General features: G+C 41.6%; 1 protein-coding gene across 1 annotated transcript in view; it reads right to left on the bottom strand.

Moving 5' to 3' along the window:
* LOC124258412 (selenocysteine insertion sequence-binding protein 2-like) overlaps window positions 1-26291 on the bottom strand; it is a 75895-nt gene that overhangs the window by 33318 nt on the left and 16286 nt on the right. Inside the window, exons 6-7 of the mRNA XM_046692508.1 lie at window positions 18564-19312; window positions 5547-5646 (exon numbers count right to left, since the gene is read on the bottom strand). Of these exons, the coding sequence (XP_046548464.1) occupies window positions 5547-5646; window positions 18564-19312 (849 nt within the window). The remainder of the gene's footprint in view (window positions 1-5546; window positions 5647-18563; window positions 19313-26291) is intronic.

The raw sequence follows: 26291 nt of genomic DNA, 5'->3' as shown, positions 1-26291 counted from the left end.
TGCTTACATCATTATATGCTTACACAGTTACATGCTTACATTGTTATATGCTTACACCATTACATGCTTACATCATTATATGCTTACACCGTTACATGCTTACATTGTTATATGCTTACACCGTTACATGCTTACATTGTTATATGCTTACACCGTTACATGCTTACATTGTTATATGCTTACACCGTTACATGCTTACATCATTATATGCTTACACCGTTACATGCTTACATCATTATATGCTTACACCGTTACATGCTTACATTGTTATATGCTTACACCGTTACATGCTTACATTGTTATATGCTCACATCATTATATGCTTACACCGTTACATGCTTATATCAGTATATGCTTGAAACCGTTACATGCTTATATCAGTATATGCTTACATCATTATATGCTTACCCTGTTACATGCTTACACCGTTATATGCTTACATCATTAAATGCTTACATCATTATATGCTTACACCGTTACATGCTTACACCGTTATATGCTTACATCATTTTATGCTTACATCATTATATCTTTGAAACTGTTACATGCTTACATCATTATATGCTTACCCCGTTACATGCTTACACCGTTATATGCTTACATAAATATATGCTTACACCGTCACATGCTTACATTGTTATATGCTTACATCATTATATGCTTACACCATTACATGCTTATATTGTTATATGCTTACATTGTTATATGCTAACATCATTATATGCTTACATTGTTATATGCTTACATTGTTATATGCTTACATCATTATATGTGTCTCCCTCCAGTGATTATCAGTGAAGGTATACCTACAAAGCCTTATCCTGTGTATCTCCTACAGTGATTACATAAGGTACTTATCCTTATCCTGTGTATCTCCCTGTTATCAGTGATTATATAAGGTATACCTACAAAGCCTTATCCCATGTATCTCCCTGTTATCAGTGATTATATAAGGTATACCTACAAAGCCTTATCCTGTGTATCTCCCTGTTATCAGTGATTATATAAGGTATACCTACAAAGCCTTATCCCATGTATCTCCCTGTTATCAGTGATTATATAAGGTATACCTACAAAGCCTTATCCCATGTATCTCCCTGTTATCAGTGATTATATAAGGTATACCTACAAAGCCTTATCCTGTGTATCTCCCTATTATCAGTGATTACATAAGGTACGCCTACAAAGCCTTATCCCGTGTATCTCCCTATTATCAGTGATTATATAAGGTACACCTACAAAGCCTTATCCTGTGTATCTCCCTATTATCAGTGATTATATAAGGTACACCTACAAAGCCTTATCCTGTGTATCTCCCTATTATCAGTGATTATATAAGGTACACCTACAAAGCCTTATCCTGTGTATCTCCCTATTATCAGTGATTATATAAGGTACACCTACAAAGCCTTATCCCATGTATCTCCCTGTTATCAGTGATTATATAAGGTACACCTACAAAGCCTTATCCTGTGTATCTCCCTATTATCAGTGATTACATAAGGTATCCTGTATCTCCCTGTTATCAGTGATTATATAAGGTATGCCTACAAAGCCTTATCCTGTGTATCTCCCTGTTATCAGTGATTATATAAGGTACACCTACAAAGCCTTATCCTGTGTATCTCCCTATTATCAGTGATTATATAAGGTACACCTACAAAGCCTTATCCCATGTATCTCCCTGTTATCAGTGATTATATAAGGTACACCTACAAAGCCTTATCCTGTGTATCTCCCTATTATCAGTGATTATATAAGGTACACCTACAAAGCCTTATCCTGTGTATCTCCCTATTATCAGTGATTATATAAGGTACACCAACAAAGCCTTATCAAAGCCTTATCCCATGTATCTCCCTGTTATCAGTGATTATATAAGGTATACCTACAAAGCCTTATCCCGTGTATCTCCCTATTATCAGTGATTACATAAGGTATGCCTACAAAGCCTTATCCCATGTATCTCCCTGTTATCAGTGATTATATAAGGTACGCCTACAAAGCCTTATCCTGTGTATCTCCCTATTATCAGTGATTATATAAGGTACGGCTACAAAGCCTTATCCCATGTATCTCCCTGTTATCAGTGATTATATAAGGTATCCTGTGTACCTACAAAGCCTTATCCTGTGTATCTCCCTGTTATCAGTGATTATATAAGGTACACCTACAAAGCCTTATCCTGTGTATCTCCCTATTATCAGTGATTATATAAGGTATGCCTACAAAGCCTTATCCCATGTATCTCCCTGTTATCAGTGATTATATAAGGTATACCTACAAAGCCTTATCCTGTGTATCTCCCTGTTATCAGTGATTATATAAGGTACACCTACAAAGCCTTATCCTGTGTATCTCCCTGTTATCAGTGATTATATAAGGTATACCTACAAAGCCTTATCCTGTGTATCTCCCTATTATCAGTGATTACATAAGGTATGCCTACAAAGCCTTATCCTGTGTATCTCCCTATTATCAGTGATTATATAAGGTACGCCTACAAAGCCTTATCCCATGTATCTCCCTGTTATCAGTGATTATATAAGGTATACCTACAAAGCCTTATCCCGTGTATCTCCCTATTATCAGTGATTACATAAGGTACACCTACAAAGCCTTATCCTGTGTATCTCCCTATTATCAGTGATTATATAAGGTACGCCTACAAAGCCTTATCCTGTGTATCTCCCTATTATCAGTGATTACATAAGGTATACCTACAAAGCCTTATCCTGTGTATCTCCCTATTATCAGTGATTATATAAGGTACACCTACAAAGCCTTATCCTGTGTATCTCCCTATTATCAGTGATTATATAAGGTATACCTACAAAGCCTTATCCTGTGTATCTCCCTGTTATCAGTGATTATATAAGGTACACCTACAAAGCCTTATCCTGTGTATCTCCCTATTATCAGTGATTATATAAGGTATACCTACAAAGCCTTATCCTGTGTATCTCCCTATTATCAGTGATTATATAAGGTACACCTACAAAGCCTTATCCTGTGTATCTCCCTATTATCAGTGATTATATAAGGTACGCCTACAAAGCCTTATCCCATGTATCTCCCTGTTATCAGTGATTATATAAGGTATACCTACAAAGCCTTATCCTGTGTATCTCCCTATTATCAGTGATTATATAAGGTATACCTACAAAGCCTTATCCCATGTATCTCCCTATTATCAGTGATTATATAAGGTATACCTACAAAGCCTTATCCTGTGTATCTCCCTATTATCAGTGATTATATAAGGTATGCCTACAAAGCCTTATCCCATGTATCTCCCTATTATCAGTGATTATATAAGGTATACCTACAAAGCCTTATCCTGTGTGTATCCCTGTTATCAGTGTAATATAAGACACCTCTACGAACGTACAGCTATATTGATCAGTGTTGATAGTGCAGCGTGACACAGTTGTTATACAAACAGTCCATTACCTCCAGAATGTCTTTACATGTCAGCATACACCTCATTATTGGGTACATAACCACTAATAAATGTTCAAAGCCTGGGATTTCGTAGTTAGAGTGGTGTCTTGACAAATCAAAAAATCTTTTTAATTATGTTGTGCAGCATTGCCATTATTTACAAGTTTTGTCTTGGATATAGAGAATCTCACCCAAGTGATATCAATTATATCAACACAAGTTGATAAAGTTACAAATATCCAAAGCTTGCTGAGTATATTTTCACTTTTATCAGCAAGTGTTGATATATTTAATATCAGAAGACACGAGGGTGAGATTCTATGTGTCATCAAAAATCACTCTTCATTTGTTTTTAATGAAAATTGTACATCTTTGAACATGATACTATCATTAGACTTGCAGTTTAGCGATGTCATAGTATTGTGATGTTATCAAGTTCATGACGTCATACCATTGTCAGAGCATTGTACAAAATCCACTGTCAAAACGATATCTCCTAGGAGATATGTATCATCTCACACAAGCAATATCTCTTGTGGATCACAGTTTTGGATGATAAAATGTTTTATCTCATAAGTCCTGACTCCTAACAACTCTTCGAGAACATTTTACAGTAGCCCCCTGTCAACAGGAGACACAAGCAACTATAGTACTGTCGGAAATAGACAAAAACTGTTTTTAGGCTGTTACTCTGTATCCCTAAAATTTACTCAAGTCAATTGCAAATAGCATATGTCGAAATAACCCAATTCGGCCTAACTGGGCGTTCTGTGGGATGCGTAATACGATATCCAGAAAAGCATGTTTTACTCGTAAAATCGAGCAAATCTTAGAAAAAATACGAACAGCTGCTGAAAACAATAGATCAGACTATAGATGGCAATTAGGTCGCTCAGCCAGGTATGATGACGGACCGTCGACTCACCTGGCATGAAATGCACGTGCTGCCTACAGGCACAAGGGGTCATCACAAAGATGTTTTGTGCTTTTTCATGTGTGTTGACTATGTCTCATCTATTGATTAACATCTTACGTGTGTTTCTTTCATATAGTTTCATATAGTTTATGTTGAGATATGTGAAAGAGTATGATACCCAAAAACCATAGAAATGCATCGTAGTATATAGGTGGCATGACCACCCGAAGATCGACAGGACTGGATAATATTTGTAAATTGTTATGACGTGCCGTGTACCTCCCCAGTATAATTGCCCTACAGGATTATCTTATCTTAGCTGATATCTCTATCCCCAAGCCCGACCCCAGGTTTTGCTTTTGAGACGACCCCTCCTATCTGTTTCTTTTTATAGTGACAGTGAGACTGCATGGTAGCTACATCCTGAATAGTTTCAGCATAAAAGTTATTATTTTCTACGTCAGCTATCGTTTATAATGAATCTACGTCTAATTTCAAATTGGGCATTTAAAAAGTGTCCTTTGTAATACAATATCATCGCACACTAATTTGCATAAAGCCATGGTCTGTTCCAAATAAGTCTTTTTGGACGTAGAAAAAAAACGCATTGCTCATTTCTGCACCAATTTACCCTCAGTAAATCCCTTTTTCTCCGTTTCCTATCTCTCTACCACCGAGACTGTAGTTAGGCCCAACTTAGTTTAACAGATATTTCACACTTTCACATATCAACTACATACATTGTAGAGATAAATGAGAAAATACAGTTTTTATCTATTTTCGACAGTACTATAACATACATTTATATAAAACAAGTAGTGAGTGAGTGAGTGAGTGAGTGAGTGAGTGAGTGAGTGAGTGAGTGAGTGAGTGGTAGTGAGTGAGTGGTGAGTGAGTGAGTGAGTGAGGAGTGAGTGAGTATGGTTCAATGGTTTAATGCCGCTTTTGGCAATATTCTAGCAATATTCCAGCAATATACCGGCGGGGGGACACCAGAAATGGACTTCACACAATGTACTTATGAGGGAATGGAACCCAGGTCCTCAGTATGACGAGAAACGCTGGAAACACCTGGCTGCCCCACCACCCCAAACACAGCCAGGACCTCTGGGAAATGACCATGACTACAGAAGAACATAGAGGAGTGACCATGACCTCTGACCTATAGGATATCAAAGAAGCTTACCTTGCCAGTTATCAGTATTTTCATCTCCAGTCTGTTCACGACTCAAATCAAAATCATCTGACTGACGTGACGAACATCGAGATACATGTGAACTTGGACTCTGAAAAATACAAACACTGGTAGATGCATTAAGTGAATTAGTTATAAACCAGCTGCTATCTTAAATTTATGAATATATTTGCATTTTCTAAAAAATCAGAGATTTTTTATGGACAAATCGGAGATTGGTTTTTGTATTTGAAAATTGGAGTAACTCCTTCAAAATCGGAGTGGTTGAGTGGCTGGCATCTCTGGGGCTGGCGTAGTTGAAGAACGCAATCCTCTTCTCTACATTAAATAAACTCCATGTCCAACAGACACTATCCACTACACCAGGACACAAGTGGACGGGGATCAAACCATTCTTTGAGCAGACACACTATCCACTACATTAGGACACAGGTGGATGGGGATTGAACCACTCTTTGAGCAGACACACTATCCACTACACCAAGACACAAGTGGATGGGGGTCAAACAATTCTCTGAGCAGACACACTATCCACTACACTAGGACACAAGTGGACGGGGATTGAACCACTCTTTGAGCAGACACACTATCCACTACACCAGGACACAGGAGAATGGGGATTGAACCACTCTTTGATTAAACACACTATCCACTACTCCAGGACACAAGTGGATGGGGATTGAACCATTCTTTGAGCAGACACACTATCCACTACACCAGGACACAGGTGCATGGGGATTGAACCATTCTTTGAGCAGACACACTATCCACTACTCCAGGACACAAGTGGATGGGGATTGAACCACTCTTTGAGCAGACACACTATCCACTACACCAGGACACAGGTGGATGGGGATTGAACCATTCTTTGAGCAGACACACTACCCACTACACCAGGAGACAAGTGGACAGGGGATTGAAATATTCTTTGAGCAGACACACTATCCACTACACCAGGACACAGGTGGATGGGGATTGAACCATTCTTTGAGTAGACACACTATCCACCCAGGACACAGGTGGACAGGGGATTGAAATATTCTTTGAGCAGACATACTATCCACTACTCCAGGACACAGGTGGACGGGGATTGAACCACTCTTTGAGCAGACACACTATCCACTACACCAGGACACAGGTGGATGGGGATTGAACAATTCTTTGAGCAGACACACTATCCACTACACCAGGACACAGGTGGATGGGGATTGAACCATTCTTTGAGCAGACACACTACCCACTACACCAGGAGACAAGTGGACAGGGGATTGAAATATTCTTTGAGCAGACACACTATCCACTACACTAGGACACAGGTGGACAGGGATTGAACCACTCTTTGAGCAAACACACTACCCACTACACCAGGACACAGGTGGACGGGGATTGAACCACTCTTTGAGCAGACACACTACCCACTACACCAGGACACAGGTGGACGGGGATTGAACCACTCTCGAGCAGACACTACCCACTACACCAGGACACAGGTGGACGGGGATTGAACCACTCTTTGAGCAGACACACTACCCACTACACCAGGGCTGAGATTGTCCTCTAGCCGTATGGTAAATCCTACTTCAAGGATAACATATCGATCAATACAGAAATAGATCTAAGGTCAGCTTGACCCTGTAGCCATGACGCTACCCAGCACCCTGTGTGTAGATGTCTGGCACTGTTACAGTGCCACCATACTTGTGGGGTAACGTTTACAATCTCACAAAGCGAGGTCAAATAGTCCAGATAAACACTACCCCAACCCCCCACCCCCGCCCACACACACACACACACACACACACACAGATGCCTAAAAACTCACTGCATTACATATTGACACCCTCTTTAACATGTCGAACACCAGTGGATTCCAACAACACTTTCATGTCTTCAATATAAGGGACCATTCATTTTTTATGGCCATGGGGGGCGATGAAGATTTTTATGGAGAAGCATGTACAATGTGAATGACCCTCAACCCCACTCACCTAAATTTATGTACAAAGCAAGTGAATAATCATGTACAAAAATCAATGATTCCCACTAAGCATATCTATTCATATTATATGTACAAACTTGCTGACCCTCCCCAGAACACAATAGGTGCCCACTAGGGCTGCAACGTATACACCATGTGGCGAATATGATATGTATCATGAATATTGGGTAATGAATACGAATAATTATTCACGAATACAATATTGTTGTTAAGTTATTTATGCACAACATGGACGCCCATGTTGACAGTGTTAATTTGTCACAGCAATAACCAGTGATCTCCTGACACTAAAAATTTGGTACGTAATAGTTAATCAACAGTACCATGTGCGGCCTTGGCAAACTCACATGAATTGCGCTACTGCAAGGCTAGTACATATTCTATTCTTGCATATCTCACTTTCCAAAAGTACACAAGGGTTCAAGTAACACGTGCTCCCTTAAATTTTTTTCGTAAATATACGTTAATATTCGGTTCTGGTTACCACGAATAACGAATTGAATTCATGAAGGGCTACGGTTCAATTCAACGAATATGCGAGTGAATTGTTACAGCCTTAGTGACCACCTCTTAAAATCATTATCACCCCCCTGAGCCATAAATTAAGAATGGTCCCTAACTAACTCTTCTGTCTTTAAACTGACAGAGGGCTCTCGGATGTGAAGGTTGTCAGATTTTCCACATCATGAAGACCTCACTGGCAAATATGTCCGCACTGCACCCTATGTATTATTATTATTATTATGTTTTACAGATTAAAGATGAAAATGCAGCAGAGAGGGTTCGGGTGATCCTGGCACAGTCAGGCTGGTAAGGCTCTTCATAAGCTCAGGACCTTCGCACCCGCTACACGCAGCCCAGACAGCGAATGAGACTTCTCCCAGGAAACACTGCCTAGTCGAACCCACCAAGAACTTTCTGGAGAATATGAAGGCTCCCCAACACTGCAGCCTTCTGCATTACCCAGGGTGTCAGAAGGGCTGTGCTCCCGGTGGAGAACCCAGGCACTCTGATGATCTGCGCCAAGAGATCAGGAGGTACCAAACCAAGGGCACCGAGAACAATGGGGAGCCTGACGACAGTGTACCTGGGATGCAAGCGAGACATTTCAAAGGCGAGGTCCGCATATTTATCATGCTGTTCCTGAATCTTGCCAATCACGTTGCTGTCAGAAGGGACAGAAAATGCAATGATATAAATAAATTCATTGGCTTTATCAAAAAGGACAAGATCAGGTTTGTTGGCAACAATTCTTCTGACGCTGTATATGGGCCTATTCCACAGCAGTTTGGAAGCATTATTTTCCATGAGGCCCTGGACATGTTCAGGATCATAGGAGTCAAAGCCACAGGCATGGCGAAGACGGTAATAAAAGCAGCGAGCCATGCCATCATGTCTCTTAAGATATGCTGTTTGTGCCAAGGAAGGGCATCCACTGACAAGGTTCACATTTGAGACCAGCCGACTTCATCCAGGCGAAGGAGTTGGTGGGATGGCTATTCTGTTCCACACACTACATGTACACACAATGGAATGGCTTCTCAGAAAGCTTCTCCACAAAAGACCGACTCTGGGCAGACTTGGCGAATAACTTCACCTGGTTTACTCCCATCACTGTACCGTCCAGCAGTAAAACGTCTTTAGCAAAATCAACCACAAATTTCAGATTTTGTCCAACAACCTTAAATAGCTGTGGAATTCCTTGCTTTCATCATGAGTCACCAGAGGATCATCCGATAAATAAATATGTGCAAAAGTACACAATAAAATTCTATCATGATGAGCCTCCACATTAATCAAACCCCCGACCTCCAGAATTGATAGGCATATATAAACGGTTGAGAGAGGAACGAGGGTGGTGGGATCTGTTATCAGACATGATCCTTCTGGTCAGGCGGTCAAGACTCTGGAAGTCTTGTTTTGTCCAATCAACTACTCCAAAAGAATAGGAAAGGACTGGCACAGCAAAAGTATTGGTGGCTTTGACCTTGTTTCGAGCGTTTAGCTCTGAGCTCCAGATTTTCTTTAAGCGAGATTTGTACTCGGCCCGAAGTTTATCTTGAATTTGGGCATTCTGGAGCTTGTCTCGAACTTGCATTCCAAGACAGGTGTAGGCCTGATCTTCCACAAGATGTTCAATAACTCCTCCCCCCTTGTAACCAGACCGATCCACCATTAACTACCTTGCCACGTTTAAAATGAAGAGGGGGCGGTGGGGTAGCCTAATGGTTAAAGCGTCCGCTCAACATGCTGAAGACCCGGGTTCGATTCCCCACATGGGTGCAATGTGTGAAGCCCATTTCTCGTGTCCCCCCGCCGTGATATTGCTGGAATATTGCTAAAAGCGGCGTAAAACCATACTCACTCACTCACTCAAATGAAGAGCATTACATTTGTCGAGTCCAAATGTCATGCCAATCTCATTAGAAAAGGACTCGACAAGGAGAACCTGTTCTTTCAAATTGGTATCTCCTTTGGCAAGGAGCTCGATGCCATCCATGTAAAGGAGATGAGTAAGAGGTGTTGGGGATCTGTGCTGAGGAGGTCCAAGATGGTAACCCTCCTCTTTATTGAGCAGAAAGCTCAAATGATTTAGAGATAAACAAAAAAGCAAACGACAGAAGGAGTCCCCCTGGAAAATTCCCCTTCTGATTGGAATAGATTCTGAAGTCTGCACCTGCCCGTGCAAGTACATCTCAAGTTGAGTCGACCAGCAACTCATTAAAGACTTGAGTAAATCAAGTAGTCGCTCCGAGAGGTCAACACAACGAAGAGACTTCTGAATCCATTCATGAGGGACAGAGTCGTATGCTTGTTTGTAGTCAATCCAGCACATGGAGAGGTTGCGGTGATATGTTTTAGCCTCTTCCAAAATCATTTTCTGTACAAGAAGTTGATCCTTGCACCATCCACACCCCATTCTTGCTCCCTTCTGCTCTCTGTAAATTATATCATTGGAAGAGCAGTTATTACCATTATTACTATTATTATGGGATATTTATGTAGCGCATATATCCACACAACCAGTACATGCTCAAGGCGCTGGTAAGTAGTTCCCTCGATGGTTGGATGTCAATCTCCACCGTATTATCAATCTCAACTCCCTGGGATCATACAACTCTTGCAGCCACTAGAGTTATTGCGGCTTTCCCATCCTTACGAGGTACCCCATTCACAGCTGGGTGGACTGGGACACATAGTCACAGTACTTTGTCCAAGTCTACTGCATGTTGCTGTACCCGCAACTAGGTGTTTGCATATACTCATGTGGCCACCATCTGGTCATATACCAATGGAAATGTATTACAGTCTGTATCATGGCGTTCAGATTATTAACTACAGGTTTTGGGTTATATCTTTAGGGGGTGTTTTCATATTTGTATGATCCATACGATCCAGTGATTGACGTGATGAGCATCAGTCCTCGTAGTTGGGACGACACGTTCAACCAAGTCAGTGATGAGCATCAGTCCTCGTAGTTGGGACGACACGTTCAACCAAGTCAGTGATGAGCATCAGTCCTCGTAGTTGGGACGACACGTTCAACCAAGTCAGTGATGAGCATCAGTCCTCGTAGTTGGGACGACACGTTCAACCAAGTCAGTGATGAGCATCAGTCCTCGTAGTTGGGACGGGGGCGGTGGGGTAGCCTAGTGGTTAAAGCGTTGGCTCGTCACGCCGAAGACCCGGGTTCGAATCCCCACATGGGTACAATGTGTGAAGCCCATTTCTGGTGTCCCCCGCCGTGATGTTGCTGGAATATTGCTAAAAGCGGAGTAAAACCAAACTCAGTCAGTCAGTCAGTCGTAGTTGGGACGACACGTTCAACCAAGTCAGTGATGAGCATCAGTCCTTGTAGTTGGGACGACATGTTCAACCAAGTCAGTGACTAGCATCAGTCCTCTGTGTTGGGACAACACGTTCAACCAAGTCAGTGATGAGCATCAGTCCTCGTAGTTGGGACGACACGTTCAACCAAGTCAGTGAGTCTGACCACTCAGTCCAGTTAGTAGTCAGTTATGTAAGAATGGGTTGCTGAAACATCTAACCCCGATGTGTACAGGTATGGGTTTGTAGAGCCCAGTTTCATACACTATAACTAAGATTACATAGTGGTGTGTGGTCTTCTGCATAGAGTGCAGGTCACAAATTAGGTGAAGTTAAGTAACTTTGGTCATAGAGAGTTCTTGGATGGCTGACCGTGTGTGGCAGCATGACTCCTGAGAGTGTCTAGGACCTGAGGGTTTCTTGGACCTGAGAGTTTCCATTGGTTGATACATCAAAACAAGGTTTGCTGAGGGCAGACCCTGCCACACACACGTCCAAGTGAGTCTGTCGGTTGATACGTTAACAGGACGAGGTTTGCTGTGGGCAGACCCTGCCACACACACGTCCAAGCGAGTCTGTCGGTTGATACGTCAACAGGACGTGGTTTGCTGTGGGCAGACCCTGTCACACACACGTCCAAGTGAGTCTGTTGGTTGATACGTCAACAGGACAAAGCTGGGTATTTAAACAAAAACACAGCGACTCTAAGTACTGACACCTAAAGTCAAGGTGCTGTGTCATCAGTTAATCGTTCTGTATTCTCCTATCATAGTGTTGTATTTAACAATCATAAGTCTGTACCTAACTTTCCTTTACTCAGTAAGTAATATGCATCACGTATGCAACTTTAAAACAGTACTAGAATCTGTACTTTACTGAGAAAGTGTAATCCAAAATATAACATGTTCACATTATTTGTTAGACAACAACAGCAAAACTGGTCAATTCTGTGATCTTCAAGCACCTGCCAGACTATAATTATGTGATCTTCAAGCACCTGCCATAATGAGGAAGTCAATTCTGTGATCTTCAAACATCAGCCAGAATATAATTATGTGATCTTCAAGCACCTGCCATAATGAGGAAGTCAATTCTGTGATCTTCAAACACCAGCCATAATATAATTATGTGATCTTCAAGCACCTGCCACAATGAGGGGGACAAGGGGCCCCTCCTGCTTGCTTGTAATTGATAGTTGCCAGTGGGGTGGATGTCAATATCTCTCACTCCCAGTCTAGCATTGTGACTGACAGACTTGTTGTGGCAACAGATGGTCGTCTCTCAGTAAATACTGGAGTCAGCAAGGAGAACTGCATGTGCTCAGTTACAAACACACATTTCAAATCTCTCTCTCTCTCTCTCTCTTCCTCTTCTCCCTCTCTCTCTCTCTCTCCTCCCTCTCTCTCTCCTCTCTCCTCTCCTCTCTCCTCTCCTCTCTCTCTCTCTCTCTCTCTCTCTCCTCTCTCTCTCCTCTTCCTCTTCTCCTCTCTCTCCCTCTTCTCCTCTCCTCTCCCTCTTCCTCTTCTCCCTCTCTCTCTCTCCTCTTTCCTCTTCTCCCTCTCTCTCCGATATATATTATAGCATATGAGATAATACTTTTCCTGCATATTAATTCTTCAAAGTGTCTTGTTCACAAAGCATACAGATCTACAACGCATACAGATCAGTCAATAGTGATGACGTCACAATGATCTACAACATCAGAGATTAGACCCATCAGTCAATAGTGATGATGTCACAATGATCTACAACATCAGAGATTAGACCAATCAGTCAATAGTGATGATGTCACAATGATCTACAACATTAGAGATTAGAACCATCAGTCAATAGTGATGACGTCACAATGATCTACAACATCAGATATTAGACCCATCAGTCAATAGTGATGACGTCACAATGATCTACAACATCAGATATTAGACCCATCAGTCAATAGTGATGATGTCACAATGATCTACAACATCAGAGATTAGACCAATCAGTCAATAGTGATGATGTCACAATGATCTACAACATTAGAGATTAGAACCATCAGTCAATAGTGATGATGTCACAATCATCTACAACATCAGAGATTAGACCCATCAGTCAATAGTGATGATGTCACAATGATCTACAACATCAGATATTAGACCCATCAGTCAATAGTGATGATGTCACAATGACCTACAACATCAGAGATTAGACCCATCAGTCAATAGTGATGATGTCACAATGACCTACTTCGCATGGTGATGAAATTCATTGTAGTGATATTTCCACAAAGGTAATGCTTATTCTCACTTATCCAATATCTCCTGTGAGTGATTGAGTAGAGTTTTACGCCGCTATTAGTATTATTCCAGCAATATCATGCCAGGTGACACCAGCAATGGGTTTCGCACATTGCACCTATGTGGGAAATCAAACCCGGGTCTTCAGTGTGACGAGCAAACACTTTAACCACTAGGCTACCCCACCGCCGGGTTCTGAGGACATGTTTCAATTCACGTCCCACGCTTGACTTGCCTTTGCAGGTGTTTGGGACGAGTCAAATCAGTTGGGCAGAACACAACCACCTTTTCATGGTATCATCACTACTTAATAGTGATTAATAAACACATACCTCAATGAACACATTAAAACAGGACTCATCCAAATTATTGACTAAATATGTTTTCATCAGAAAATAAGACTTTTCCTTCCTGACGTTGATAAAATGTTTTGTTTTTCTGTGATGTGATGCTAAAACAAGATAAAGCCCAGGTTTCAAAATCAAAACAGGCAATTTTGAATTGTTAAAATAATTTTGAATACAAGGTTTCTAGTGTGTTTGTTCAACAATACCCTTGAATGTGCCTTTACCACTCACTAACACATTTAAAACTGTTATGAACAAAATCTCAATAAAACATAGAGATTATGTAAAATCCCATGTAAGATAAAGTGATTTGTTTCCAGGTAATGTAGCCCGTGTGCTTGTGAGCGACCATGGCTACACACCTCCCTGTGAGCTGCTATAATCCAATTGAAGGGGGCCACTAATGTAAACAACTCGACATTTCGGGCTATCTACATTCATTTTACATGTGAAGGTCCGTGTTAGCATGTGCGTTCAGTAACCCATGCTTGTTGTAAGAGGCCACTAACGGGATCAGGTGGTCAGGCTCGCTGACTTGGTTGACACATGTCATTGGTTCCCAATTGCGCAGATCGATGATAATGATGTTGATCACTGGATTGTCTGGTCCAGACTCGATTATTTACAGACCGCTCCCATATAGCTGGAACATTGCAGAGTGTGACGTAAAACTAAACTCACTGATTCAAATACCAGGAAGTCAACAGACACCCTAGATAGTGATTGCCTATAAACAAACAATCACATGAGCAGGGATTTTCATGACGCGTGATTCCTGCGTATTTGACGCAACAATTGTGTTAACGACTCTCAAAATACTATCATACGAATCAAGCTTGACTCAAGTTTTATAGGTGGCCCTCACAATTCAGTTCAATAAAATTGGATATGCAAAAAAATGATATTGTTCGATGATAGTTTTACAGACTTTTACAGAGCTGTCAGATTGTTGAGAGAACTCAGAGGAGACAGTAATCCTGGCTGTGTGAATTGAACAATGCTGTAGTTTCACTTGGTGGTGTGACATAGACAGTTACATAACACAAAGAAATATTTAATGTTCATGACTCTCGCAATACTGAAAATGACTCCCAAAAATACATATTGTGAGTCACCATGACTCCCATTTTTAAAAGTCTGTGTAAAACCCTGCATGAGGATATTTTCAAACATACATAAACTGTTAAGAAATTCAATTATAATTTGGAGGGTATTTTGGGAACTGTAATCACTCACTATCCTGGAAAACAGACATTTTCAGATAATTTGAAAATACATATCCCAACGCATGATGAGATACCATCTAAAGTGTATTTCCGTTTTGTGAGTTATTGCTTTAACAAATTTGAATTCCATGTATATTTCTCGAAAATACCCCAAAACATAACTGAAAAAATGCTTGATGTAGCAGCTGAGAGGAGCAAGTTGCATGTGGAAGTATTCTTTAACCATGAGAATATTACCCTATCACCTTGTTATTAAACCATGAGAATATTACCCTATCACCTTGTTATTAAACCATGAGAATATTACCCTGACACCTTGTTATTAAACCATGAGAATATTACCCTGACACCTTGTTATTAAACCATGAGAATATTACCCTAACACCTTGTTATTTAACCATGAGAATATTACCCTATCACCTTGTTATTAAACCATGAGAATATTACCCTATCACCTTGTTATTAAACCATGAGAATATTACCCTGACACCTTGTTATTTAACCATGAGAATATTACCCTGACACCTTGTTATTTAACCATGAGAATATTACCCTATCACCTTGTTATTAAACCATGAGAATATTACCCTATCACCTTGTTATTAAACCATGAGAATATTACCCTAACACCTTGTTATTAAACCATGAGAATATTACCCTGACACCTTGTTATTAAACCATGAGAATATTACCCTTACACCTTGTTATTTAACCATGAGAATATTACCCTAACACCTTGTTATTAAACCATGAGAATATTACCCTATCACCTTGTTATTAAACCATGAGAATATTACCCTAACACCTTGTTATTTAACCATGAGAATATTACCCTGACACCTTGTCATTTAACCATGAGAATATTACCCTAACACCTTGTTAATTCAAATGCAGGTTTTACTCGAAGTACTACCTACAAAAGCATGTCCTCACATCAACATACTGGCCACTTTGTAGACATCTCCTCACATCAACCTACTGGCCACTTTGTAGACATGTCCTCACATCAACATACTGGCCACTTTGTAGACATGTCCTCACATCAACCTACATCAACATACTGGCTACCTTGTAGACATCTCACATCAACCTACATCAACATACTGGCTACTTTGTAGACATCTCACATCAACCTACATCAACATACTGGCCACTTTGTAGACATGTCCTCACATCAACCTACATCAACATACTGGCCACTTTGTAGACATGTCCTCACATCAACCTACATCAACATACTGGCCACCTTGTAGACATGTCCTCACATCAACCTACATCAACATACTGGCCACCTTGTAGACATGTCCTCACATCAACCTACATCAACATACTGGCCACCTTGTAGACATGTCCTCACATCAACCTACATCAACATACTGGCCACTTTGTAGACATGTCCTCACATCAACCTACATCAACATACTGGCCACCTTGTAGACATGTCCTCACATCAACGTACATCAACATACTGGCTACCTTGTAGACATCTCACATCAACCTACATCAACATACTGGCCACTTTGTAGACATGTCCTCACATCAACCTACATCAACATACTGGCCACCTTGTAGATATGTCCTCACATCAACCTACATCAACATACTGGCTACTTTGTAGACATGTCCTCACATCAACCTACATCAACATACTGGCTACTTTGTAGACATGTCCTCACATCAACCTACATCAACATACTGGCCACCTTGTAGACATGTCCTCACATCAACCTACATCAACATACTGGCCACTTTGTAGACATCTCACATCAACCTACATCAACATACTGGCTACTTTGTAGACATGTCCTCACATCAACCTACATCAACATACTGGCCACCTTGTAGACATGTCCTCACATCAACCTACATCAACATACTGGCCACTTTGTAGACATGTCCTCACATCAACCTACATCAACATACTGGCTACTTTGTAGACATGTCCTCACATCAACCTTCATCAACATACTGGCCACTTTGTAGACATGTCCTCACATCAACCTACATCAACATACTGGCCACTTTGTAGACATGTCCTCACATCAACCTACATCAACATACTGGCCACCTTGTAGACATGTCCTCACATCAACCTACATCAACATACTGGCTACCTTGTAGACATCTCACATCAACCTACATCAACATACTGGCCACTTTGTAGACATGTCCTCACATCAACCTACATCAACATACTGGCCACCTTGTAGATATGTCCTCACATCAACCTACATCAACATACTGGCCACCTTGTAGATATGTCCTCACATCAACCTACATCAACATACTGGCTACTTTGTAGACATGTCCTCACATTAACCTACATCAACATACTGGCCACCTTGTAGACATGTCTTCACATCAACCTACATCAACATACTGGCCACTTTGTAGACATGTCCTCACATCAACCTACATCAACATACTGGCCACCTTGTAGACATGTCCTCACATCAACCTACATCAACATACTGGCCACTTTGTAGACATCTCACATCAACCTACATCAACATACTGGCTACTTTGTAGACATGTCCTCACATCAACCTACATCAACATACTGGCCACCTTGTAGACATGTCCTCACATCAACCTACATCAACATACTGGCCACTTTGTAGACATGTCCTCACATCAACCTACATCAACATACTGGCTACTTTGTAGACATGTCCTCACATCAACCTTCATCAACATACTGGCCACTTTGTAGATATGTCCTCACATCAACCTACATCAACATACTGGCCACTTTGTAGACATCTCACATCAACCTACATCGACATACTGGCCACTTTGTAGACATGTCCTCACATCAACCTACATCAACATACTTGCTACTTTGTAGACATGTCCTCACATCAACCTACATCAACATACTGGCCACTTTGTAGACATGTCCTCACATCAACCTACATCAACATACTGGCCACTTTGTAGACATCTCACCTCAACTTTCATCAATATGCTCGCCATCAACATCAACACAAACAGTGAAATTGTCCCCTTCAGAAATAAAGCAGTGGCAAGGAAGGTATGTATACAGAAACAGTCGAGGTCAGCAGAATTTTAACATGAACGTCAAAACCCAGAGGTCCAAACAGAGCAACACAGTCACTTGTCAAAGTCCTGAAGTTCATGTAACAGATATTGGTGGGCTCTAGATTCACACAGGGCTTCAGGGATTCACTTTGTATCAAACAAGACTAGAAGTCCTTCATCGTAAGCGTTATGTAAAAGTCATAGAGAAATGGATTGTCGGACTGAAATAGTGTCAGGAAAGTATACACGAAGCCTATGACTCTATGATAAGAAATAGAAATTGATCTTACCGACTTCAGGATCTGACTGTAAGATATGGAGCTCTGGCGTGAGATAATATCCACATCCCGCTCCTGACCAGATTCCACGTTGCTAGGATACAGATCCGGGAACTCACTATCATCCTCAAAATGTAAAGTAACATCCGAAGTGCGTGACACATTTGAGCTTGAGAACGTCCTCCCGGTCACAGACAATCCATCACTTTGTCCCCCGTCCTCTTGTGTCTTCTTTTTCCTCTTCCTGTTTCTCCGTCTTCGACGTCTTTTCCCTCCCTCTGCCTTCTGCATGCCCTCGTTAACGTCCGATTCATTATTTACAGGTATCACAGTAACAGGGCTTTGAGAAGGTAGATTTGTGTTATCACAGGTGGCGATTAGCTGAGACGCAGCTACATCACTGTAACTTAACGTTCTCCGCGAGCCAGGTTTTTGTTGAGCAATCGTTGCGTAAGTCAATTGCTGCCCACTTTGAGGTGACTTGGTGCTATGGTTACGTCCAAACAAGTTGCGTCCATGTTCCGGTTCTGGGTGCGTAGGGAGTAACAACGGACCGACTGGGTCAGTTCCATTGGACCGAACATTTCTCCGATGTAAGGGACTACTGTACCCACTGTCGGAGTCCACTTCCGAGTCGGATGTGTAAGACACAATGTTGGAATCGGAACTGTTTTTCTCCTTCCTTTTCCATGAATGAGAAACAGTGTACAAGGCATTTGGTCTTTGGGAAAGAGTCAAGGCAGCGAGTTCATCTGAGAAATCTGAAACAGTCAAGGGTTAATCCTTGAGTTAGTGATGGAGCATATACCAGACCCTAACCTCCATTCCTTGATCACATGACAAGGGGCATGCTACTCTACACGATGGTTACTATCAAATTCACGCCTGAGTCTACCATCCCTAATTGTTACCAGAGTCAAGCAGTGTGGAGATTCCGAACTGAATGGAGGTCATTGTTACCAGTGTATGAAATAAGGTCCGTCCGACAGCCCGAGACGGCTAGATTTCTGCCAGACGGTCCAGTTTTACAGATAGCCAGCCCGATGGACGGGTGAACAAAATATTCAAATAAAGTGTCCACTGGCACTGTCTATTTAGTATTTAAGAAGGACTGGTTAAATCTCTTCTGGGCTGGTAAGTTTTTGAAGTTACCAGCCCAGATGTCTGGCTGGGTTTTTGGCGTATTTCATACACTGTTGGTACACGTGCATGTCAGAGGAGCAGCTGTAGGAACGGCAGGAGCAATTACAGCTCAGGCAGCGGACTGTATAGTCAACTTTCTCCAACTCAGGTTTAAACATAAACAATGGTGTGCACACTATTTCAAGTTCATAACTCCAAAACATTTTGAAGTCAATTCTGAAGCTTTTATACGTCTTAAGACTGTTCAAACGATATGTATTGCAATAATTTCTTCCTGAGAAGAGGTATATTGGATAAAAACATAAATGAAGTTTTGTGGGAACCTCCATGGTTTACGTTAATATCTACAGCTGCAACGACTCACCAAGACCTTGATTTGATTTGATTTTCAACCCTCGATTCGATTGTTTTTTATTCGATTCTTCATACAATTAATAACATCAGATTCATTTAACTCTCGGAGTTCAAGTGAGTCGGTCTTTTAGCGTGAAATCCATCGTCAACTTGGCAATGTCTACCAATAACAATTCTCACTGGATAATTACAGTCCGTTTGAGTCTGAAACAGACCGATGAATTGCAAATTTTAACATTGTACAAAATTGCCACATAAATATAAATAGTACACATGTTTATCATTTACTAATACCCAACAGCTTTCTTACATTTGAAAATTTTCCGGACTCCACCCAAAAAGTTGTTTAAGAAACTATCATTATTGAAAACGCAAAAGTTGTTATCTGTCGCGGCGGGGTGAAACCGCAGAAACAGAACAGCCAGTCATGGGGGACATCTCCAAATCTATTCCGGGAGACCTGTCGGTTCTTCGTCCGTCGTAGTGTCATAGTCACGACTTAAAGCGATGACAAGTGGTGCCACAGTTGACTGTTGTAAGCCATCCCGAGACCAGTAACCTTGTTCAATGACGTTAGCTACCTTGTTGACATAGTTTTGCCAGGTTTCAGTCGTGATTTTGTTAAAGGATTCCTTAACCAAAACCTCTATGTCACGTAATCTAAAAGTTGTGTTTCATCTGGCAACATCTCCTTTGACAATACCCCATATCATTTCAATGGGGTTAAGGTCACAGTGATAGGGTGGAAGTCGCAGAATATCGTGACCCTTACTTTTTATGTAACTGTCAACTTTGTAGAAAGGTTCACCTTTGTGGGTTTTTATGATCTCATATAGCTGAGGCTTCGTTGCCTTTTAAGGCTGTGCGATCTGAAATTTGACGAGCCATGATATCATATCACCTTTTCGACTGTTCGATGTCGGGGCTTTACTGTCGGGGTCCTGCATGCTGTGGTATGGGGCATTGTCCATTATGATAAAAGACTTCTCTGGTAGAGCTGGTACCAACTTGTTTTTAACCCAATCGAGGAAAACCGCACCATTCATCTCGGAATGGTAGTCTCTGTTATCTGTGGACTTTGCCCTGAATACCAAGTCGCAGCCTTGGAGAAACCCTTTGCTGGAGCAACCAGCATGGAAAATGATTAGTCTCTCTCCCTTCCCTAGAGGCAGCTTTCAACATGACCCCTTATCACCCCCATCGGGTACCCACTGACTGCTGGCAGTGTGCGAGGCATTGACCCAGGTCTCGTCCAAGTACACTGGCTCAAACCATTCCTCGCGCTTCTTCTTCATAACCCTGAGAAAATTATTTCTCAAGCGAACGTTATCAGAGCGTTCACAGAGTACTGACCTATTCTCCCCCGAAATTTTCTTATAACGATACCCGAAAGAGTGTAAGAGTCGCCAGAGTGTGTACTTTGATACTCTGAGGTTGTGTTCTTGCTTCAATGCTTTTTAAAAATTTTCAGCGACATGTATTTGTTTTCAGAATAGAGCTAGTTGATAGACTGCCTTACAAGGTTCTTTTGAAAGTTGTCCAAATGTTTTAATTTGTGTGATTTTGACACGACCCCTACCTGCTTCGCATCACCCTCGCAATGTTTGTGTTCCAGAACATTTGTCAGTACCCTTGCTGATACTCCTAAAGCTTTTACTGCCCGCTTACGGAATTTATTAATGGCATAAAATGGTTTGCCCCTGTCGGCTTCAGCATGGAAAAAATCGTACACTTTAATCATCAACTGGTTCTCGTCAGCATTCAACTTCATTGTATCCCGTGCACAACGAGATAGTGGTTGTTCCGTTTCTGCGGTTTCACCCCGCCGCGACAGATAACAACTCTTGCGTTTTCAATGATGATACAGTCAAATCCCGATGAGTTGAATCGCTGGGGACCAAGTAATAAATTCGACTTAACGATGTATTCGAGACATAGGTATGTCTATGAGGGTAAAAAAAAAGGATGATCCAGTGCTAATTCCTCCGCCTAAGCATTTTTTTATCTTATGATTTCCTATCACTAATAGGGCACCTTATCAGTTCCAGTCTGATTAGCACAGACAGGGATTTCCGTAAAATCACTAATCTGCCTTTTGAACTCACCCGTCATTGGCGGAAAGGTGTGAGCCGCGCTGGTTTGTTAATTGGATCAGTTTGCTACACCAATCAACTTTTCATTGACTGACTTCGGCTTATGTATACAAGATTGCTGTTGTTTGAATCTCATGGGACCAAATTTCCATTTCGAGTCATAGTGTGTATTTATGAGAAGAATTCGTGTAACCGGAAATCAAATGATGATAACTATAACAGGGAATGGTCGGGACCGACAGGTACTTCGAGTTATGCATAATATTCGAGACACCGGCATTCTACTCATCAGGATTTGACTGTAGTTTCTTACCTCGTTGGAGTCTGGAAAATTTTCAAATAAAAGAAAGCTGTAGGGTATTAGTAAATGATAAACATGTGTACTATTTATATTTATGTGGCAATTTTGTACAATGATCAAATTTGCAATTCATCAGTCCGTTTCTGACGCAAACAGCCTGGGATCAAACCAATCATGTTTCGCACAATTTCAGCGCTCTAAACTGCTCGAGTTAGAGTCAAAATTACGTTCTCGCCATGTGGAAAGAATTTAAATAGATATTGAAATATCGAATCGAAATAGTGATAATGGTTATCGAAAATCGAAAGTAATGCGTCAGATTTGATTTACGATGAATCAAACCAAATCATTGCTGCCCTATTAATATCTACACAGACTTTCATTTACACCTGTTGTTTAACTTTTTCATTGATTGTCAAAACGACCTATGTTAGACACTATAAATTGTCAAAATGGCCTACTTTAGACACTATAAATTGTCAAAACGGCCTTCTTTAGACACTATAAATTGTCAAAACGGCCTTCTTTAGACACTATAAATTGTCAAAACGGCCTACTTTAGACACTATAAATTGTCAAAACGGCCTACTTTAGACACTATAAATTGTCAAAACGGCCTACTTTAGACACTATAAATTGTCAAAACGGCCTACTTTAGACACTATAAATTGTCAAAACGGCCTACTTTAGACACTATAAATTGTCAAAATGTCCTACTTTAGACATTATAAATCATATAAAGAGTAACTAATTCCTAACTATACCAACTAATTTTGAGATTGCTGTTTTCAAAATGATAATATTGGAAATTTTAACTATAAATTGAATATTTATATACTTATCCTACCTCATGTCTTGTATTCTCTCATTTCAATTCAACCTGCTGAGTGGAAATGAACTGCAAACTAAATCTTAGGCCTCTCTTGTCCATTTGCCAGCGCACTCTATGCTGCTCCCTTAATTGGACATCTGGAGTAGCTCCTGGGAAGCATGCAACACGCTCCACTACCTGCTCACGTGACCACCTCTCCTTAGTCATCCTCGTTCTTGGAGCAACGTCATAATCTGATTAGTGGGGAGGCCGGACAGGCATCCAACACGTGAGATAGGATAAGTATAGTTAAAATTTCCACATTTTTATTCTTATCCTATCTCACGTCTTGTCCTTATGTACCAGTTGGACGGCGGTTGGACAGATTACTCTGGCCAGGCCAGTGCGATCAGCTGACGCTGTGCAGCCTGAAGCCAACCGTAGATAGCGATGCACAAGGGAGGCCTGTTACGAATCTCTAACTCCTATGCTTGTGATGGGATCTCCAGAACCCCTTGGCCTACTAAGCAAAACGACTCCCAAGGAGATCGGCGCTCCCAAGCAAAGTGGTAGACGGTCACAACCTCTGTATGAGACAAAAGGATACAGCTTCAGAAAGTAACTTGCCTAGTTCCGATTTGCAGAAAGCCCTAGTGAACTAAAGCCTTTCGACCTTAATCTGGACAGCCCTTGCTTTGAGACCATCCCCGTAGACACCAACGCATTGAGATGAAAGGGAAAATGACTCAGAAAGATCACTATTCTAACATTCAGTTCCGAACGACATTGAATGACCCTCGCTCCTTTGTCTAACCTTAGTCAAAGATGTGTCCAGCAACTTAGGAGCAGAACGCAATGAAAACGACTGGAATTCGGGAGGGACACACTTCACTGACATAATTGCTCTGAAGAGTAGAGATCAGTAAGCATGAAGGGTGATCACCTGTGTACAAGAGCGGGTCTCAAAGGTGATCACCTCTGTGTCGGAGTACAAGAGCGGGCCTCAAAGGTGATCACCTCTGTGTCGGAGTACAAGAGCGGGTCTCAAAGGTGATCACCTCTGTGTCGGAGTACAAGAGCGGGCCTCAAAGGTGATCACCTCTGTGTCGGAGTACAAGAGCGGGCCTCAAAGTCTATGATGAAGGCACGCCCTGTGGCTGTACTCCACAGCCCTAGTGTGGAACCAGGTGAGGTACATCTTTGTGCATTGAGAGAAAACAAAAGGAAGACACAAAGTTCAGACTTTTATTCAGTAAATTGAAGGATGTAGTGAACCGCACGCGAAACAAGTCCCTTGTCACAGACTGACTGAGTTTGGTTTTACGCCGCTTTTAGCAATATTCCAGCAATATCACGGCGGGGGACACCAGAAATGGGCTTAACACATTGTGCCCATGTGGGGAATCGAACGCGAGTCTTCGGCATGATGAGCCAACGCTTTAACCACTAGGCTACCCCACAGCCCCAGTCCCTTATCAGCATTGGTGGGCTGATGACAACTGTGATGTCCAAGCACCAAGGGTCTGAACTGCTTAAGTCCCTTGCTGTCAGTAATGGAGAGGTCTCGCAGGTAGTGTTAAGAGAAGACTTGTCAGATCTCCAAAAGCACCCTTCCATGATGGACGTCAAGGAACAGTTGCTATGCAGGGCCATCATTGAAGCCAAGGCTAGAGTCTCGTGAGGAAAGACAGACACTGCCTTCCTGAGCCGGCCCCGGAACAGGAGTCGGATCTGGACGGAAGCTTGGAGGAAGCACCACGTCCTTATTTCCTCCCTCTGCCTCGTCCCATGAAAAATATCCCGAAGCTCTGGATTCGAAGAAGTGAATTGAATTTAATGGTTTCTTGGAGTAGAGTCTACTGTGGCATCAAAAGGTCCATGGAAACCTGAAATTGGGTTTCGCAATCCACCTTCATCGAGACATCATGTATCTGGCTATTTGAAGAGGTATTCGGACGACCATGTGTGACGAAACAATTTCACTCTAAACCGGTGATCCTGACAGGACCTCCATGCCTAATAGCGATAGGGAGAACATCCCATCCTTAACATGCTTCAGACTCCTAAACACGTCTAACAATGCGGTCGTCATCTGAGATAATGCAGGCTCTAGGAAGAAAGGTGATCGAAGCCTGGTCCTGATTTGGACTGACTGACTGAATTTGGTTTTACGCTGCTTTTAGCAATATTCCAGCAATATCATGGCGGTGGACACCAGAAATGGGCGTCATTCATTGTACTCATGTGGGGATTCGAACCTGGGTTTTCGGAGTGACGAGCCAACGCTTTAACCACTAGACTACCCCACCGCCCCTCCTGATTTGGCATAGTATAAAAGAAGGATAAGTCATCCACAGACATACTCCTCGGTAGATGCAGCTTATCTACAATCCAAGCCAAAATGTGAGCGGGCTCAACCATATCATGCTAGTCCTAAGGTCATGTGCATCAGGTGTCTTCTCTAGATTGGATGACTGGACCATCAAAACCACACGAGATGCAATAGAACGAACAGGTGATGGCGAATCAGTCAGGCGTAGGAGGCGACTTAAGTTTTCAGATAAATACAAGTTTGGAGGAAACGAGGAAACTTCCAAGAAATCCATAGCCGTAAGGACGGGCATTGTCACTAAGGTGACATAATCCACCGCCGCAAATTATCAAATCAAATTTAAAAAGTAATGAAAGTTTAAGATGAAGTTTAATGTCAACAAAAACATGACCAGTCAACCTCTCTTGATATCTTGCTCTTTAGTTGTTCAAACACACAAATATTTTCAAGACTGACTTTGACCTTGACATGAATGTCATAGTGTATGAAATATGCAAAAATGGTACTAAAGAAATTGCTTGTTGAAAAACATTCAAGGGAAGTCTTGAAAGTCTATGAAGAAAATCTAGTGAATTCAGGTTAACATGCTGAAATCTTCAAAGTGTCACAGTGACCTTGAAAATTATGTGAACGTCCCCAAAATTGACTGGGCCCTGTGCCTTCATTAGATAAAGCTTGGTGTCAAATATGAAAAATATCCAGGAAA

Source organism: Haliotis rubra, unplaced genomic scaffold (genome assembly GCF_003918875.1).
Source record: "Haliotis rubra isolate DU_JTF1 unplaced genomic scaffold, ASM391887v1 Scf692, whole genome shotgun sequence".
In the NCBI taxonomy this organism is placed as follows: domain Eukaryota; kingdom Metazoa; phylum Mollusca; class Gastropoda; order Lepetellida; family Haliotidae; genus Haliotis; species Haliotis rubra.
The sequence above is the reverse complement of the archived record's forward strand: the minus strand, read 5'-3'. Positions and strand labels throughout refer to the sequence as shown.